The 20960-nt window shown below is 43.6% G+C and overlaps 1 protein-coding gene across 4 annotated transcripts in view; it reads right to left on the bottom strand.

The window, feature by feature from the left end:
• The window catches only part of ARMH3 (armadillo like helical domain containing 3), a 110202-nt gene that overhangs the window by 44023 nt on the left and 45219 nt on the right, over positions 1-20960 (bottom strand). For all 4 annotated transcript variants that reach the window (XR_004307748.2, XM_015866959.3, XM_015866958.2 and 1 more), the window contains 3 exons: positions 13172-13254; positions 12511-12637; positions 9912-9987 (listed from right to left, as the gene is read on the bottom strand). Coding sequence is in view for 3 of the 4 variants with exons in the window: in XM_015866959.3 (XP_015722445.1) it covers positions 9912-9987; positions 12511-12637; positions 13172-13254 (286 nt within the window). In the remaining variant the exon portion in view is untranslated. The remainder of the gene's footprint in view (positions 1-9911; positions 9988-12510; positions 12638-13171; positions 13255-20960) is intronic.

Genomic DNA, 20960 nt, shown 5'->3' with positions numbered 1-20960 from the left:
CTGCCCCACTGCCACCCTGAGTCCATTCAGAAGACGGATCTCCTCTGTCTGTGGAGTTGTGCTGCCAGCAGCAGACTAATGACGAGATGAGACCTATGCCTGGCTGCCTCCAGTCCTCTTCCATCCTGCTAATTTCCGTCATGCCCAGCTCAGGTTGCAGGCATGAATGTAAAGCAGCTCCATGCCAAATTGAAGCTAAATAAAAAGTAGTGGAGATAAAGCACAGGGGAGAAGAATATAAAAAAAGAAAGCCATGAGCTGTGTTTCAGACCAAATTTAAGTGATATAGACTCAATCAGAAAGCAAATAAAACAAAACCTGTATTAAACTGATTATTGAGTAAAGATCGCTTACTGTATCGTCAGGAAGGTCTGGGGAAGGATTTATTAATGGAAAATTATTCATAATACAGGTTTGATTACTCTAGGTGATAAAAAAAAAAAAAGACACAGCAAGAGATGGCTACACTTGAAAAAACAAAAATCTCTTTATGGCTAAACCTTTCAACTCTTCTGGCCTGAAGACAAACACATAGAATTGTTTCCTGATGCCTTCCTGCTACATAACATCATACTTATAATACTTATAATTGGACTGATACCACATTAAGATGACAGCAAGCACAGGCACAATTCATTTAACAATTAATCTACCCTAGCTATCATTTTCACTTGTCATTAACTGCCTCTTAAATGCCCTCAATTGCATATAACCATAGACTCTTCCTTTAAGCACACACACAGGGGAATATGCCATTATAGGCATTATTCAAAGAAGTGCTTTCTGTCCTCATCATCAACCACAGCATTAATCATACTGCAACAGTTTCCTCTCACAAATGACTGAGTTGCATAGTCAGACCTCACCAGCAGGACCCGGTTGGCTGACAAGCTCACAGCCAGCAGACAACACTGGGCATCTGCAGCTGCACACACTGCGAGTCCTCTGGCTTTTACCCCTTACAGAGATAGAAAGCAGATGCTGAGCACCACAAGCTCCTCTTGATTTAAAGAGCTGCTCTATTCAGCACCTTTAACTGCTGGATCCACGGTAAATACATAGCACTGAGAAGCCAAACAAATCTAGCTGCCTTCCTTCTCTCACATCTGTCCAGGCAGGAAAGAGGCTGCTCTCTGCAGAACCACAGAAAAGGTTGGATGGAAGGGACTTTTGGAGGTTATTTGGTCTGACACACCAGGCTGCTCATAGCTTCGTCCACACAAGATATGAAAAACTCTCAAAATGATGATGACTGCTCAACCTGATCCACTTACAGATCACATATTTTGTGAAGAGTTTGGGAAGCATCTCCAGGACCAGGAAGCATCTCCAGGCTCTGAGTTATTTTACCTTCCAACTTAAGATCTTGGAGCTCCAGATTCCAAAGCAAGCAGCACTGCAGAATTCTAAGGAAAGCATTAAATATTTTCTTTTAAAAAGTAAAAGCAATTAGGCTTTGAGTACTTACACTACCCTGCTCAAGACAGCCCCATGAAGGGCACTGTGGAGGCTGTATCATATTCACACCTCCTCTGTCTGCAGCAAGAGTTTTACATTAATTATCACAACACAACCTTTTGGAAAAGGGATACGGCTTAAAGTTTCTCATCCAAAGTTTTGGCAACATCACGAGTTTCCTTAGAACAAGAGGCATTTATCCTGCCCTCAGAGCACATCCCAACTATACCTTCTATAGATGCGCTGTTTTCACAGTGCCCAAAGACACTGCTGAAATCCAGTGTTCTGAAGTTTGAAACCAACTCTCACTTGGGCTCAAAAAGTTTCATTGCTTTCCGCTCTATAATCCATAAGATGAGAAGAAAAATGTCACTGTAATTAACACAAAATGATGACCTAATTAATCACTACAGCAGCAAGATGACAAAGCTTTTGGGCTTTCAAAGTCTTCAAGCAAAGTCAGACAAAAGGACCGCCAGAGAGCTTTCCAGGTCACTCCATATTTGACCATCCTCACGCACGTACAAAACAAATTGGTTTTATACTTTATCAAACTGAAATCCAATGTGGCAAGGTCCCTTACAACACATCAGCAACCTTCTGCTTAGGATATACTGCCAAGTCTCAAGCTCAGTACTTCAACTGAAACTCCTATTAGCAAAACACAGTTTGTAATAATTGCTAGCAGCAATGAAAGGCAGGTGAACTCCCATGTTCAGCCATGTGGTCAGTATACACCAGCTTTCCACAGATCACAGAACAGTCTGACAAAGCACACCATGGCAGCTTTTGCCCCCAGAGCAACATCCTCCAATTAAAGCCTCATTAATCTGAGATATCAAGAATCTGATGTCCATCACAATTGATTTTCATTGGATCATCATTTTCTTAATCCAATTGGCTTTGACAGCTGGGGAACTGTCAGGCACATGGGCACTGTGACAGCCAAACCTTCCCAGGTAGCTTCCCTATCACTTTCTGAATTATATTTACAGCTACAAGAGTTATGAATAAAGTAATAAAAACTAGCAATACCTGCCACTCCCAGACAGGGACTCTCTCCCAAATATCCTGGCTCCTGAGCCAGCAGAATTCAGACCACCTGAACCCGGGGTGTTTCTTACGGTCTCTGGCTGGACATACCTTGCTATATGTGTAGCCCTTGCAATACCAGCTGGTATTTACTGATGGCTGCAAAGCTCCGGTGCTGGTGAGAATGTTCTCTGCCTTTCAGTAGGAAGAGCTCCTTAACAAGCATTTTAACTTTGAATGTTAGGATGCATGTTTCTTTTAATGAACAAAGACTTCTAACTAAGGTTCCCTCCTCTCATGGCTCCCTGGGAACGGAGCTCCAGATTCTGGTGCAGTCCTCAAACAGACTGCAGCTCTGCAGTCATGCTAACAACGTATTATCCTTGCTTTCAGCTTGAGGTAGGTACAGCCTTTCCCTAACGAACAGGTGTACTCCATGAGCAGGTACTTTGTCAATTTAGTCCTAAAGGAAGAATTAAGACAATAGGATATTTACACTTCTAGAAAAAGAAACAACAAATTTGAGGCCCCCCACTAGTAGAAGATAACAAGAAATACACATTACTGGATTTTTTAAAAGCTTTTCTTCTAAATACACATCCCACAGCCCAGACTTGCAGAGGGAATAATAATTCTGGCTGCCGCTGTGAGCAACAGATTTCTTTTAAACAGAGAGAGCAAAGCAGCATTATTCTACATCAGCTTTTCAAGGGGTAGAGGTGTTATTTAAGCTCACAACGATTTTACATTGTTTGGGTTATGAAGAAAGCTGCTTAATGTTCTCTTTCCACTAAAGCAAATCTAGAAAGCTAGACTTGAGACCAGCGGAGATCAGCGTACCTTATATTTACTAAAGAATAAGAACAGCATGGGTGAAGTTCTGACAGAGCACAAGTAGTTGTCTCAAACCACACTTCAGTCATGTTCCAGTAGGGCCAATTTGGGGGGGGGGGCAAGAGAAGGTAGTCACTAAACCTTTTCTTTTCTTGCTTCTTGGCTGCAAAACATCTACCAACAAAGATGTCAGGCTGAAATCTGTCAGTTAGGACTTGAATTCAGGCCAGCTACAATACCAGAGAAATAATAAAGGCTGTTTTTATAAGCAGAATGAAACAATACAACCATTTAAAGAGAGAAACCTGCAGATCTTTTCAGATTTTGTACTGCAAGGGAAGGAAAAAAAAAAAAGCATTAGATGCTTACAAAAATGCATCCTGGCTTCACCGCATACACTTTAATGTATTATTGAGCTCACACAAAACGTGCCTGTGCTCAGCAAGGGAATTCGAGACCAAGGTATCTGCAAACAAATGAGGCGAGAAATAACTTCTGACCAATATTATGTCCACCTCTGAGATAAATCAGCAGCACTGCCAGAGCTAACATATGCTTCCCAGTGTTATTATGTTTCTTCAGAGAAGCGCATTTGGTAAATAAAAGAAGACAGAAATTCTTGTGTGGTGCCACACTGCTTCACACCACACAGTGCAAATTAACTCACCTTAAACAGGACATCACAATTGCACTGGTAAGTGCCTTTCAATTCTTCCCTCTCATGACCACTCTCACTAAAGCTCCAGACCCTGAATTCACTAGCACAAAAGCTGAAACTTGTGTGCCAAGTATATTTCCAAAGCTGAATATTCTTAATACTAAGCCATCAAGAAAAATCTGCTAGTAGCTTCACTGACTCCATCTCACAAGCTTCCACTCTGCACACATGAATCCAGCAAAGAGAATCTGCAGACAAACTTCCCCTGTTCACAGGGCAGTTGCATTGCACGTTCCCTCTTAGAAGGGTAACCTACTGACTATACCTGAATGGTGATGAAAGCAGCCACCACACATAAGGCTGAGAAAGCCAGGGAAGCAAGCAAGCTGTGGCATCTCAGGTAAAGGCAACACAAACAGCTCTGCTCAAATGTGCAACAGCTCTAGAAACCTTCAGGTACCACAAAGAGAAAAGTTAATCCTCCCCAAAATCCACCACAGAACAAGGTGTGTTAAGCCAAAAGAGAAGACAGGCTTGACACTAAGAGTCATCTCTCAAACTGCTATGGGAGTTAATGGCAAAAAGGGGGAAGGTGACCTGGGATGCACCTGACTCACAGAACCACGCTGCCATGCTGTGGAATCGGTCCATACAATGTCACTCCATGAACAGATTCGCTCTCTGGATTTGGGCCAGTGGCAAAGACAACATTTAATTAAGCCACCGCATGAATGAGAAAGAATGAAGGAAAATTATAGCAGAATGAAATTGGCTAGAGCTCTGTAAGCAAAGCACACCGAGATGAATCAGCGAGTAAACAAAGAGCGGTGGCTGAAAGCTAACCCCACTGCCTTGACAAGAAATCAGATATTGTGAAACCAGTGAAACATTCCAGTTACACAATTGGAGAAAAACCCTTAAAGTGAATGAAAATACTGGCAGCATGGGTAGAGTGCTAAGCAAAGATGAAACAATGCACCCTGGGATAGCAACGCTTCTTTTTGTTCTCCCATTACTGCCATGCTGGTCACACTGGTCTTGCAATGAGGTCTTTGCCTTTGAGACAATTCCTGTTCTTTGTCAAGGTGCCAGCTAATGCCATAACCTGTCCACATCAAAATCTATTGCTCCCAGATTAAAATTCCCTTTCCAGAGACTTCAAGGTCAGGTGAAAAACAAGCAGCTGAACTCTGAGCAACCAACACTCCTCCACAGCCACAGTGCCATCCCAGGAACCGCTCTGCTGTGCCAGCATCCCAGTGCAGCAAAAGAAGCGTGCAACAGCAAACATGGGACACAATAAGAATTGTCAGATAACATAGCTCCTTCAATTAGGACTTATTACAGATCACTTGATAAAAATAAATAATCATCATCCTTAAAATCAATCCAGAATCCTTATTTTAGATCATTTCTTCAGGCCACCACTTGAAGAATGTGAAGAATTAATTCTTCAATTAAGTGCAAGTATCTTGAAATCTCTCTTATGGAATTTTTAGTAACAATTTGATCCTTAACCTCAGCAAAATTATATTAGGATTTAAAGTACCAATAAAACACATTTATGAGTTCCTCTTTGGCTTTCATTGCCTGTTTTTCTCACTTTTCTCATTTGTTAACTGTCTTGTACCAGCCCTTGATCTGAGTTCAGCCCGACTGATTAGCAGCGACAGCATGTCAGAGGTCATTACCATTAAGCACACCTCAGTGAACAATTTAATGGAGCTGTTATTCCACCAGTGGCAGCTCTCACAGTCGCGTTGAAGAAAACCTTCAGATGAGGCCGAGCTAACCTGGAGGCCAGAGCACCCCCTGCTGTCAGCACCAAAGGGTCCGAGCCCATCAGTTCTGCCATCTGCCTTCTAGGTGCTCAGGCAGCAGCACAGTACCACCGGCAAACACTGCTGAAGGGAAGAGCTGAGCACCTTAACCAAGGCTGGTGCTGTATCTCAGAGAGAAAGAATGACAATAGAAAGGGGAGAAGGAAATGTATTTTAAAACAAACTCTCAGCAGACTGTAATCCATAGGCCTCCACTCTATGCAGAAGCACACTTCTGTCAGCAGGTCATCATTCATACAACCTCATAAATGCTACAGCCACCCACTGCAACATGGCCAGGTTAGCAGTGCTTAGCTCTCTCTCTCTCCTTATAAATTCCTTGCTGTTAAGCAGGACAATGCTGAAGGTATAATACAGACTGCCTGCAGCTGCTCGGTCTCTAACAGATCTCTGAGTGGAGCCACCTCCTCTATCAGGTTTTCAGCAAGCACAGATCTATGGAGTGCAGGTAACTTAACATGAGATACAGCGTTACAGCAGGGATTCAGGTAACCTACAACAAATGAGCTCAGCCCAATTTGGCCTTCTTTCACCTGAGTATAATTGTAAATGCTCTTTCAGAGTTCTTCTGCAGCAAGCATAACCATTTCATATACATCCAAGCAATGTTTAAGTGCTCCTCCAAATCCCCAGCCTATCCTTTATGACCCTAAAAGCAGCCACAGGAAAAGAGCCCCTTCTGTGCAAAGGAAACATCACACCGGGCGGCTCGTGTGGAACAGAAGTAGCTGTAAGATGGGAAAGTGAATGAAAGCAGCCAAGCGAGGATTGCAGGGGATGCTACAACAGCACAAAAAACATGCTCGGGAAAAAAAGAAATCTATTACCTGCTCCATACTATAAAAGTACTCTCTGGTTGTTAGAAGTGTTTTGAGTGAGAAAAATAAAACTGCTTTAAAAATGATGACAGGACCAAATTTCAAACAATGGGGAATTCAGTCTATTAACCACTGAGTTAATCTATTTATTCACTTTGACAAAAATTATGGATCAGGAGGAAGTCTATTAAAAGTACACGAGGCTTCAGCTGCCACCTTCCTCACTGAGTAAGCAGTCAGAAGGTGCCCCTTTGAACTCCGCATTAATAACATTCTCATTAAATGCAAACCTGCACAATGTTATCTTAAAGAGGCTCATTAGCTTCAAAAAAATTGCTCATATCAAAAGTTGCTTACTTCCTCAGAGGTGAGAAGGTGAGTTTTCAGAGCCCTAATTTCCAGAGCTTCTCATTTCAGCCCCCTCTGTGCTGCAGCCATATCTTGCAGTCCATCATATCTCAATTATTTATGTAAAGTAGAAACAGATAGAAGTTTAAGCACTATTACGTATAGGACAGCAATACAGATCACTAATTTCAGTGTGGTATGCAAGATTCCAGCCAAAGGAGATTATCATTCTGTCTTCTGCACATTTCCATTTTCTTTAAGTTGCACAGAAATCATGAAGCACATCTAGAAAGACGTATGGAGATCACATAGGAATATCACCTGCCACCTCTCAATACTCAAAAAACTGAACATTCATGGTTGTTCTTTTCACTGGTGTAAGAACTAGAAAAATCAGGTAAATGGACCAAAGCATGACTTTGCACTGCACTAGTGCAGCAAACAATGGGTAATCATTGCTTATAAAAACTTTCCAGAGCAACAGAATGTGGTGAGGAAAAGAAATCCAACATGAGGAGGACTTCTCTAAAGTCAGTGTCTTTGTGGTAAAGGCATCAAGTAAGAAACAGTATGATAATCTCACCCTAAGGGGAAACCAAAGGGGCATAGCCAACTGGCCATTCAGCGAGAAGCTACATCGAGTTCAAACCTCCACATCCTTAACAATGCACAAGTAAACCTGTGCTAATATTGCCATGCATTAACATACTCTGTTTCTCCAATAAATCCAACAGTCTGACAGCCTCATACAGTTTATTCTTCTCAAGCATTCTCACTCCCTGTTTCTCTTGGCTGATTTGGCTTGCAGCATCGTAGTGTGCAACACAGAGCCCTAAATGTGTGTGTGTGTGTGAGCAGGGCTCCAGTGTGTGCTCCTGGCCCAGCTGCAGCAGAAGCACACAGCCTGGGCACAAAGTCTGCCTGAGGACACTGCTGCAGCCAACAGAGCAGGACAAAATGCTTTTCCCAACAGGGTGCAGAAAGCTTCAGACCTTGGAAGGCTTCAGGCATTCCTGGGAGGAATTGTCTTCTCTTTTTCTGCCACATGATCTGCAGCTTTCAAACACCTGAATTCAGACTTCAGGCAAAAAAGAAATACTGCATCATCACAAGCCCCTGACTTCACACATATTTTCCTTCTTCCCCCTCCACAAACACAAGTAGAGCACCTTTGAATTTCTTAATCTTCCAGGAACTAGCTGCTCTGAACTACACTCAGTTAAAGAGCCCTTCATATTTTTAATTATTTAACATGAGAAGTGAAAAAAACAAGCAGATTTTTTTTTTTCTTAGGGGGTAGAAAGGTAGGAAAGGGGATAAGTTGAACAGGCTAACTTCTCTTAAGCCTAATTCCTCTCCAGGCCTCGAGTTATCTCTAATGAAGTCCTTGCTTAATCTCTCTGACAAAATTAGTCACTTAAGAAAACGTCAAAGGCAAGTGAACGACCTGATGAAATTTTAACATCCACAAGTAGCGAGGGAGTCTACAAGAGAAAGATGTTGGAGGCTCCGCTGGCTCCAGGCAGCACCGTGCACTGCGCATGTCTGAGGCAGGGTGGCCAGGGAGGGTTGTCACAAAGCCAGTTTTCAGGCTGCAACCCTTCTTGGTTACATGACGATCCTTACAAAACCAGCTGTGAAGCTGACAGTAAATGAGCAATCAAAATCATAGCTGCACAAAGCAGAGGTGAGTGCAAACCTTCCATGCTTGCTGGGCTGTTTTTGTTGTTTTTATCATTTTTTAAATCTCTTCCCAGTTTAGACTTCTCTCCCTCTGTACACAGAGAATTCCCATGGCAGATACTGTGTCACATTAAATGACATTACTTTGCCAACAGCTATCTGTTCTGCAGCTTCATTCAGGGTGCATTATCTGCCCACAAGCGCTCATTTGTGTCTGCTTACAAAAAAATAAAGACAGGAAAAAAATAAATCATCTGGAAATATACGTGACGTTATTAAGCTTACAGACTTACTAGGGGAAATTTTAAGGTGGTATATAGACACTGACTGACTTGAAAGATGCCCACAGAGAGCCTGCACTACACAACCCCTCTTGGAGTGAGGAAAATGACAAGCATTAGCAACATAGCAGTACTAAGCTACCTGGTGTTACATAGAAAGGCACCATGCCTCGTTGAAAGAGCATCTAGGAAATGAGAAGGCCATGATGGGCAGATGCTTTTTGGTAAAAATACTGATTTCTTTTCTGGTTTGTTTAGAAGCCAGACACAAAAAGTTTCTTCTCTCATTCTCTCTCCATTTTCCAGTCAATCATATCTATGAACCACTTGTCCCAGCACCCCATGCTCCAGCTTTGTCAGCACAAGTGGCTTCAAAAGACACAAAATTAATGCTGCTACAGAGGAACAGAGCACAAGAACACCCCAGATATTCCCTAGCCTTACAAGCAGAGCACAACTTCAGCCTTTGAAAGAGTAGGAGAGTTTTAAGCAAATAGTAAAATGTCTCTGAACGGTCAGTTTCAAACACAAAGAAAAATCCCGCAATTTTAAGAGAGGCTTTGAATCCGCTCATTACAGTTGCCTTGTAGTTCCCTCTTCATGCCTTCATAGAATTGCAATAGAATCACGCAACAGAAATCCATTAGGACCACAGCTGTCCTCACAGCTCAGCATTGTTCCCCACTGCATAACTTCTCCCAAGGATGCTGTAAGGATTAATTCATTACAGCTTGTGGTACGCTCTGAAAGCATTCAGTCTACAGAAGAGAATCATTAGGAAAAAGGCAATCAAAGTCTGGTGACCCTCTTTTATCCCAGTGGGCCCTGCTCAGAGCAGCAGTTTTGCCCAACAAAGCAAACAAATTCAAAACCAGGTTCGATACAACAAATGTCATTATAAGAATGTAGTCACACAGGACAAAAATCTCTAAAATGGTTATTAACTTCTACTCCTTACCTAATGTTGACTAACGCATGGGTCACCTTGCTTGCAGGCTCTTTCCATTGGCCAGCATTGGTAGAAATCCTGAGAACTGAAAAGAAAAGAACAGTTAATAACGCTGGCACAGAACTGGCCATTTTGTAATCTGAAACACCTAAAATCTGCTTTGGTGAGATGGCAACCTACAAATCACATCAGAACTAAGGTCATCCTTGTGACCATCTGCAGAAGTTTCCTTTAAAGCCTATCTAAGAAAATTAAGGGACACAAGAGGTGTACAGAACAGCATGGCACCTGGGAGGTAGGAAGCAGAGGGGACAGACTCCATCTTCCTGACTTATTTCATCACCACACATTAAAGTTGCTCTCAACTCAGAAATAGGACAGCATCCCAAACCTGGGATACCTTTTATTCCACATATTGCTATTTTCCCCCAGCTCCTACTTATGCAAGGTTCCACCTGAGCTACACCCTTTAAATTAAACCTAACCTAAGAGCAATGAGTTCTTTACTCCCCTGTTTATCTTGAATCATAGAGAAATTGCACAGTGGTCTAGGGAAAAACTCTCCCTGTAGGAATGAATGTGTTGCTCTGTTGCACAGATGGTCTCTGACAGACTTGGGAGCAGATCTGAAAACATTCTGCAGCACGAAGAACTTCAAGGGAATCCTTTTTTTTTTTTTTTGCTGCCAGAGCACCCAAAATATTTACTTAGGTCAGAGTCTGTAGTGTTTCTATGGTGGCAGTTACCTGCACATCTTTTGTTAAGCAACGAAACAATAAAATGGTACCAAGTGTGGATCATTTTCCTGTTGGCCTGAATAGAAATGAATTTACTATGAATTTCTATTTCTATATGGGTTACAAGTGAAGGAATAGCTCTTTGTTCAAATATATAGGATCATAGAGAAACACAGGTGCACAAGCGAATCTGAAAGCACAGTAGTTGCACACTCATGCTTATTATTGCATAAGAAAAGCTTTCAGTCTTTGCTTATCTGGATAAAGTCCAGATTCATAAAAAGAAAAATAAATTACGTATATGTACATATAAATAAAAGCATATGCATATATATATACACACACACACATATATATACACACACACACACACAACCCTAGGTTTTACCTCCACTCCCACTGTACAAAATTTCAAGCACTTACATATCAGGATGTCAGCTCTGAATAATATCATTTTGTCAAACAGAAGGTGCTGCACTTGAACACCTAAAGTAATGCTTGAACAATAACTCTGCATACATCCAGGATGTTAAGTCAAAGGAGTTTGTGCTATGTATTAAGGTAGAAAATAGTCACACGATGTGTGAAATGCCCAACCAGGTCAGATGCTCCTGTGCAGCCCAATAGTATTTGAGTGCATTATTCTTCCAATTCACTTTCCTTCAGCTTCCACAGGGGACTGGTTTGAAACTGGCTGGTAAAATCACCTCATCTTACTAGCTGCAATTTTGTGAGCAGGAAAGAAGTTAACAAAAGATCTTTTGTGCTCAGAGAACAAAAATGGCCAACTGAACCCTTCTATAAGGGATGAAAACTGTAGGAAGTTAATACAAAAAGGCAGTTCATTTTGCTTGAAATTGCAGGGAGTACGTGGCCCTTTTATTGTGGTATGGACAACTGTCCAAGCCAGAAGAGTGCTGTGGCTAACTACCTCTGTCCCACTACCCTTTAAACTTCCCTTATATGCTTTATAATAACTCCCGTTGCTAGATGGGTGATCACAGAGAGAAGGGAGCAGAGCATGGAAGAAAGGTCCTTCTAGAACAAATTAAGCAAAGAACACAGCTTTATCTTTTTCTTCACAGCTTCAAGCATGCAGGCACTGCATCAGCCTTGCTGCAGCCACCCCTGGCTACAGGCTCCTGTGTATACACACTGTCTGGTTTTGTCTCCACGCATTCCTTGCTCTCCTTTGTTCTTCTTTTCCCTGCTGGGTTTCACTTGGTGGCATTCCAGCATGTCTCTCTCCTTCTGAAGGATGGCAGCCTCACCCTGTTTAGCCAGCAGGCACATTCCTCAGTCCAGTGATTTACTTGTCATTACAAGCAGGTCTGTGAGGGCTGTATTCTTTTGTTTGCGTTGGCAGTGACCGCAGTAGATGTGATTTGCCCAGCACAGCAAGCATCCTGTTATAAGTTCCTCAAATTCTTTTCCAAATACTTGCTTGCATGGAGTACTTGACTATACTGGCTGGTTCTGCAGCATGTACTGACCTTCTGACTTGAAGCTGCCGGATGTGACAGATGCATACTTATAAATTGACCAAACTACACAAAAATGCATGAAACACCTAATACCATATATAAATTTGTTGGTTCAATTGGTTCTTTTGAATCACAGTAAGTAGATGCTAGAAAGGTAATGGAGCTACTTCTATTGTTAGAGGGATAAATATACTTAGTCACAGAAAAAACAACACAACAAGTTTATCCTCTCAATTCTTATTTTACCCAACACACCAATACATAAATTATATCCATTCAAGGAAAGAGGCATCAGCAGCAGGTGGACAGAAAACAGCAGAAAAACAACCCCTTCAGTCACTCTCATTTTGACTCAGTAATATTCCTGACCATCCAGGAGGTGCTCACCCATAGAATAAAGGTTGTCAAAATTCTGATGCATCCGAATGATTTCATAATACAGCTCATCGTAGCTGCTGGGAGTGGGGAGGAAGGTGTCTCCGTAGGTGATGAACATGTTGAACAGGTTCACAACCTATACAAAGAAGTGAAAAGAGGTTACAACAGGAATGCTTCCACAAAAGCTACACTGCTGCAGGAATATACAATAGAGTCTATCTTCAAAACCTTTAAAGAAAGGGCTGTTGGTTTCATTAGCCAGCATTACATCAGTTCACTGCTCTACTATCTTCCTTACAGTACAGAAGAAACAGGGAAGAAGCTTTAACACTATCAGATCTAGGGCCAGGAAAATAGGTCTCCAGTATCTTGTATACAAAGGGATGTGCAGTAAGAAAAAAACATTAGCAAATCTGGAAAATTAGACTCTTTCCTCACACGAGTTTGTTTATTTTAATGACAAGACTCCACTTTCTTATGTGCCTTTCTTAAGGCCCCTTTCTAAATATCTGGCAAGACCAAACACAGTGATAATCCTCAGCTTGACTGCCTTGTTCTGATATCTCCTCACCAGGCCAGAAATTTCTAATACAAATTCATTCACTGAATGAATAACATTCATTAAAATTAAGTTGTTTAAAAGAAGGTGATTTGCTTTGTCTGTACTCACCATAAGAGCAAGGGTGAAGATGTTGTGTTTGGCCAGCAACACAGTCTCATTAGACATGAGGAACTTCAGCAAGTTGATCAAAGCTAGGAGGAAATATCTATTTTTTGAATCAAATTAAAAGCAATTTCATTCTCAGCAAGTCACTTAAATACAAATGCATTTTCATTATCCAGTACCAGCTCACCTAAAAGCAAGCAGCTCACTTTTCATAAATGTATCACTCTACACATGGAGTTGGTTAGGTATTTTCTTACTAAAATTCTGGGCTGGGCAGGTAAGTGACAGCTATTTCAGTGTCCAAAATTTATTTTCCTTCACTGACTTCCTAAGCAAATTTGCCCAGGCTCAAGGTAAGTCACTTGTTTGCTCAGTCCACTTTCTTTTTCTACCTGCCAGAACTTCAAGTGAGCCTTAGAGCTGGAGAATCCGACCGTCTCCCTTCTGCTTCACACATCACCAACGTGATTGTCATGGTTTAATAATTTTGTAATTTTTGCTATCAGTATTCCACATCATAACATCATATTAAGCATGAATAATTTTACTGAATCTGCAACTTACAGAAGAAGACTACATCTCCCAGGGAACAACACGATAGGTCACGGGACCTGGACTCTATATTAACTCTGTCGCAGAACAGACTGACGTCTTTCGAGTTCTGGCGTTCAGGGGAGTGTGTGGGAGCCTTCAGCCGTTCGCCTAGATTCACAGTAGGCCTCTCGGTTACGGGACTCATTCTCTCTCCTATTTTGCTTGATTCGTTAGCTCAATTTCAATTATATTGTATTATATTGTGTTATCCTGTATTTCGATATAGTATTTAGTAAATAAGTGTGCCTCCTTAGATTGTTGCCGCTGTTTTCTTTTCCTAATTAATTTTTTTCCTTTCGGCCTAGGGCCCCTCCGGGGCCTACGGCCCCCTGTCACGGACGTAGGTGGATTTTTAGTTCAAACCGTGACAGATTTTGGTGGAGAATGCGGGCAAATTGAGTTGCTGTTTTTCTGTGTTTTCTTCTGTTGCTCTTTTAGCTTTTAACAGAGCTACGAGTTTTTTTCCCTGTTAAGGAGCTATCTCGTGTTTGCGATTCTGCACCTGCGAGCTTGACCTTGAAAGTCCAGGCGGACTGCCAATACTCCGGTATATTTTATAAACACTGCTGAGCTTTGTTTTCTTTTACTTTTTTCTCTCTATTGGAGGAAAAAAGATGTTTTCTCTACTAAATTTGTTTTACCAGGGACTGTGTGCCATTGGTTCTTTTTTTGAGACGCTCCGAACATATTGGGCCATGTTTAAGCTAGCCACTTTTCCTTATGGAGCTATACAATTGTATAATGGATTGAAAGCATGGTTAGCAATGCTCACTTCGTATCTGTATACAGCTCCAGAGGGAGCAACTAATGCAACTAATTATACAGAAATGGTGATTTTTAAGCGTGCTCCTCTTTCTTTCTATGAATCCTTTATGCAGTTTTTGAATGATCAGTGGGTCACACTCTTAATCTCCCTGATCTTACTGTTGATTATTGTAATAATCTCACTCAGTATCTGGATTTATAACATCCGGAGGAAGTCTTCCCTAGAACCAGAGAATACTGAGTGGCAGGGAGTGTGGAGAGGTTTTGAAGAGATTCTCAAAGGACAGACATCTTCAGTGTTATGGAGCTTCACTCCTGAACACTTGAAGAATCCTGAGAGTTTGATTGCATATTTGAGGCAGGAATGTTGTGGCTCAGGCAGATCTCAGGAGGCACAAATGATTTTGGGCCTAGCTAATGCTTATCGGGCCTTAGTCAATACCATTCCTGAGAGGGAAGTTTTAGAAGCTGAGAGAGAGAGTCTCAGGGCCGAGAAGGAGAGTCTTAGAGCTGAGGCAGAAAAACTTTGGACTGAGAAGGTAGAGAGAGAAAAAGCTTTTGAAGCTGAGAGAAAAGATCTCCTGTACCAACGAGACTCAATCTGGTACGAGAGAGAGAGTCTTAGAGCTGACGCAGCAAAACTTTGGGATGAGAAGGTAGAGAGAGAAAAAGTTTTTGAAGCTGAGAGAAAAGATCTCCTGTACCAACGAGACTCAATCTGGTACGAGAAAGAGAGTCTTAGAGCTGACGCAGAAAAACTTTGGGATGAGAAAAGCTCCCTGCAATCCCAACTCAACACTCTCCAGTCCGAGTACAGCGCCCTCCGGTCCGAGCACGACGCTCTCCAGTCCGAGCACGGCGCCCTCCGGTCCGAGCACGACGCTCTCCAGTCCGAGCACGGCGCCCTCCGGTCCGAGCATGACACTCTCCAGACTGAGCGCGATGCCCTCCGGTCCGAGCATGACACTCTCCAGACTGAGCATGATGCCTTCCAATCCAACTGCGACACCCTCCAGTCCGAGCACAACACTCTTCAGTCTGTGCATAATGCCCTCCAGTCCGAGCATAACGCTCTTCAGACTGAGCACAATGCCCTCCAGACCGAGCACAACACTCTTCAGTCCGAGCATAATGCCCTCCGGTCCGAGCATAACGCTCTTCAGACTGAGCACAATGCCCTTCGGACCGAGCACAACACTCTTCAGTCCGAGCATAACACTCTTCAGACCGAGCACAATGCCCTCCAGACCAAGCTCAACACTCTCCAGACTGAGCGCGATGCCCTCCGGTCCGAGCATGACACTCTCCAGACTGAGCGCGATGCCCTCCGGTCCGAGCACGACACTCTCCAGTCCGAGCACAGCGCCCTCCTGTGTAAGTGCGTCGATCTCCAGGTCAAACATGACTCTATTGACTCGTTGTACACTGACCTCAAGGCCGACTACAACGCCCTCAAAGCCAGTCGCAGCACCCTCCGGTCTGTGTACGACGAGCTCCTGTCTGACTACGACGCTCTCCAGTCTGAGCACGACGCCCTCCAGTCTAGTTATAACGTCCTCAGGGCGGAATGCGACACCCTCAAGTCTGAACCGTATGTACTCCAACTTAACCAACCACCGGGGGCACCAGATACAATGTTGGTTGCCCCTGTAAGAGGGCGAAAAACAAAACGAGTTTCAACTCAGATAGAGAAAATGCAGAAGGAGTTAGAAGAGCGGAGGGAGTTAGGAGAGCAGGACTCAGGAGAGCAGGGGGACTCAGGAGAGCAGGGGGACTCAGGAGGTCAGGGGGACTCAGGAGAGCAGGAGGAGTCAGAAGACCAGAGGAAGTCGGCGGAGCAGAGGTTGTTAGAGCAGTATAAGAAGATGTTAGAGGAGGAGAAGAAGTCAGAGGAGCAGAGAAAGTTAGGAGAGAGAAAGTTAGGAGAGAGGAAGAAGGAGGAAGGTCGCCTGGAGGAAATAACACAAGCGTCAGAGTCAGGGTCAGAGTCAGACGAGGAGCCAAAAGCTAAATTTTCTTTACGAGAATTTCTCGAGTCCAAACTTATAGATGGGGCAGCCTCATCAACACAGCTGCCAACATTAACACCTGGGACTCCTGATAGAGCAAAAGGTGAGCAAAGTATTACGACCATTATTGATCGATCTTTTAAACTGAGTGAAATTCGAGATCTGAGAAAGGATTTCACACGTCAGCCAAAAGAAAATATGGTCACTTGGTTACTTCGCTGCTGGGACAATGGTGCCAACAGTGCGTGGCTCGATGGCAGTGAAGCTCGCCAACTGGGTAGCATTTCCAGGGACTCACGTGTGGACAGAGGTATAGGCACATGCCAAAATCAGTCCTACACCCTCTGGAAGCGGATGTTGATAGCGGTAAGAGATAGATTCCCCTTTAAACGGGACTTGGAGCCTGAGAAAAAGAAATGGACTGATATGGAGAAAGGTATCCAATTTTTGAGAGAAAGGGCTCTGGTGGAAATGCTCTACAGCCCCCAGTTCAATCGTAACAATCCAAACCAATTACATGATCCTGAAGCAGTCCACGTTCCACGACAAATGTGGCGTGACTTTACAAAGGCAGCTCCAGAAAAGCATGCCAGTGCACTTGCATTGGTATATGGCAAAGGGGAAAGAAAGCCCCTTGTAAATGAGCTAATTAGCAGACTTCAGGAGCTTGAATTATTTATAAGCGCTACAGAAGTTAAGCTTTATACTTCAGCCATTGTCCAAATGGGAAAAAAAATAGTGGAAAGGTTAGACAAAGTGGAGGAAACACAAAGTGATATTATTGACAAATTGGCTAATGTGCCTGATGTAGATGAATCCACGGTGGTACCAGATGATGGAAACCAGGATTTCCACGATCACCTATTGAGAGAGCTAAACAACATGAGTTCCTCTCGACCTGTATCATCGAAAATCTCAACCATAAAAAAGAGACGTCCTCGTATTCAAGCAAACGACAATGATAAGACCATACGTTTTGCTTTGTTGTATTTCTTGAGTAATCATGGGGAGGATATAAAGAAGTGGTATAACTCATCCACTTCTGCACTTCAGGCACGAGTGAAAGAATTACAATCCAAAACAACCACCAAGGTGAACTCTTCCAAACGGGGGAGAGTTCCAGTTGCTGCAAGTCAACGAGGTAAACAATAGAGGGGCCCTGCCCCCAGCCAGGGGGGGGAAAGGGACAACAGAGTATACTGGACTGTGTGGATTAAGTGGCCTGGCACATCTCAACCACAGAAATATAAAGCCTTGGTGGACACTGGTGCACAATGCACCCTAATGCCCTCAAGTCACCAAGGGACACAACCAATTTATATCCATGGAGTGACTGGGGGTTCCCAAGAATTGACTATGTTGGAGGCCGAAATAAGCCTCACTGGTAAAAACTGGCGAATGCACCCTATTGTGACTGGTCCAGAGGCTCCATGTATACTGGGAATCGATTACCTTAGGATGGGATATTTCAAGGATCCCAAGGGGTATCGATGGGCCTTTGGGATAGCTGCTGTAAACACAAATGGTGTTAAGCAGCTGTCAACTTTACCTGGTCTGTCAGATGATCCTTCTGCTGTGGGGTTGCTCCAGGTAAAAGACCAAGAGGTACCAATTGCCACCAAAGTGGTTCACAGACGGCAGTACCGCACCAATAGGGACTCATTGCTCCCCATTCAAAAGCTAATTCGCCAATTAGAAAATCAGGGAGTGATTAGCAAAACGCACTCGCCTTTTAACAGCCCCATATGGCCAGTGCGTAAAACCAGTGGGGAATGGAGGCTGACGGTAGATTACCGTGGCCTGAATGAAGTCACACCTCCATTAAGTGCTGCTGTACCAGACATGCTAGAACTCCAGTATGAATTGGAGTCAAAAGAAGCTAGGTGGTATGCCACCATTGATATTGCTAATGCCTTCTTTTCCATCCCATTGGCTGCAAAATGTAGGCCACAGTTTGCTTTTACCTGGAGAGGTATTCAGTATACCTGGAACCGTTTACCCCAGGGGTGGAAGCACAGCCCAACAATTTGCCATGGATTGATCCAAGCTGTTTTGGAACAGGGTAATGCTCCTGAACACTTGCAGTATATTGATGACATTGTAGTGTGGGGCCATACAGCAGCAGAGGTTTCCAAGAAAGGGAAACAGATAATCCAAATTCTTTTGAAAGCTGGTTTTGCCATTAAGCGCAGCAAGGTGAAGGGGCCTGCCCAGGAAATCCAGTTCTTAGGCATAAAATGGCAAGATGGACGTCGTCACATCCCAGCAGATGTGATTGACAAAATCACTGCTATGTCTCCGCCCACAAATAAAACAGAGACCCAATCTTTTCTGGGAGTAGTGGGCTTTTGGAGAATGCATGTCCCAAACTACAGCCACATAGTGAGCCCTCTCTATCAGGTAACACGGAAGAAGAATAATTTCTCATGGGGTCCTGAGCAGCAGCAGGCTTTTGAGCAGATAAAACAAGAAATAGCCCGTGCCGTGGCCTTGGGGCCAGTACGGACGGGACAGGATGTGAAGAACATCCTCTACACTGCTGCTGGAGAGAAAGGTCCCACCTGGAGTTTGTGGCAAAGAGCCTCAGGAGAGACCCGAGGCCGACCCCTAGGATTTTGGAGTCGAGCATATAAAGGGTCTGAGGAGCGCTACACTCCGACTGAGAAGGAGATCTTAGCCGTGTATGAGGGGGTTCGGGCTGCTTCTGAAGTAGTTGGGACAGAGGTTCAGCTTCTTCTAGCACCTCGCTTGCCAGTAATAAACTGGATGTTTAAAGGACAGGTTCCCTCCACCCATCATGCTACTGATGCCACTTGGAGTAAGTGGATTTCATTAATTACTCAACGAGCTCGAATGGGAAAACTCAGCCGTCCTGGAATTCTAGAAGTGATCATGGACTGGCCTGAGAGTAAAAAAATTGAAACACCACCTACAGAAGAGGTATCACGTGCTAAAGAGGCACCACCATACAATGAGCTACCAGAAAACGAAAAGAAATTTGCCCTATTCACAGACGGATCATGTCGTATTGTAGGGAAGCATCGCAGATGGAAAGCTGCTGTATGGAGCCCCACACGACAAGTTGCAGAGGCCACCGAAGGTAAAGGAGAATCAAGTCAATTCGCAGAGGTAAAGGCTGTTCAGCTGGCTTTAGATGTGGCTGAACGGGAGAGGTGGCCAATGCTTCATCTTTATACTGATTCATGGATGGTGGCAAATGCCTTATGGGGGTGGTTGCAACAGTGGGAAAATGATAATTGGCAACGAAAGGGTAAACCTGTTTGGGCTGCTGAACTGTGGAAAGACATTGCTGCCCGAATAAGGAACATTGTTGTAAAGGTGCGCCATGTAGATGCTCATGTGCCTAAAAGTAAGGCTACTGAAGAACATAAAAATAACCATCAGGTTGATCGAGCTGCCAAAATTGAGGTGGCTCAAATAGACTTGGACTGGCAGAACAAGGGTGAATTATTCCTAGCTCGGTGGGCCCATGAGACTTCAGGTCATCAAGGAAGGGATGCAACATATAAGTGGGCCAGAGACCGAGGGGTGGACTTAACTATGGACGCTATTGCTCAAGTTATTCATGATTGTGAAACATGCGCCATAATTAAACAAGCCAAGAGGATGAAACCTATTTGGGGGGAAGGGCGATGGCAAAAGTATAAATATGGAGAGGCATGGCAGATTGATTATATCACCTTGCCACGATCTCGCAATGGTAAGCGTTATGTACTCACCATGGTGGAGGCAACCACTGGGTGGCTCGAAACATACGCAGTACCCCATGCTACCGCCCGAAACACCATATTAGGGTTGGAAAAGCAAATCCTGTGGCGGCATGGCACTCCAGAAAGAATTGAATCAGATAATGGGACCCATTTTAAAAATTCCCTTGTAACCACTTGGGCTAAAAATCATGGCATTGAGTGGATTTACCATATTCCCTATCATGCACCAGCTTCTGGTAAGATTGAACGATTCAATGGGTTGTTGAAAACTATGTTAAAAGCAATGGGTGGCGGAACATATAAAAATTGGGAGAACCATTTAGCAGAAGCCACCTGGTTGGTCAACACTCGAGGATCTAGTAATCGTAATGGTCCTAACCAATCCAGCTCCCTACGTACCGTGGAGGGAGATAAGGTTCCTGTAATACACATAAAGAGCGTGTTGGGAAAGACGGTTTGGGTCCTTCCAGCATCTGGAAAGGGCAAACCTCTCCGGGGTACTGTCTTTGCCCAGGGACCTGGGTGCACGTGGTGGGTGATGGACAAAAATGGGAATGTCCAATGTGTACCACAAGGGAATTTGATGTTGGGGGAGTGCAGCCAATGATTTTCCTGTAGATATATAGGTAGAGTCTCAGAAAATATTTCAATTAGGTACAGAATAGTTCAATTAGGTATAGGACTTAAGATAGA

Source organism: Coturnix japonica, chromosome 8, assembly GCF_054131305.1.
Source record: "Coturnix japonica strain WE chromosome 8, WE-NBRP24, whole genome shotgun sequence".
Lineage (NCBI taxonomy): Eukaryota > Metazoa > Chordata > Aves > Galliformes > Phasianidae > Coturnix > Coturnix japonica.
Note: the sequence above shows the minus strand (reverse complement) of the source record. Positions and strands in the feature narration are given on the sequence as shown.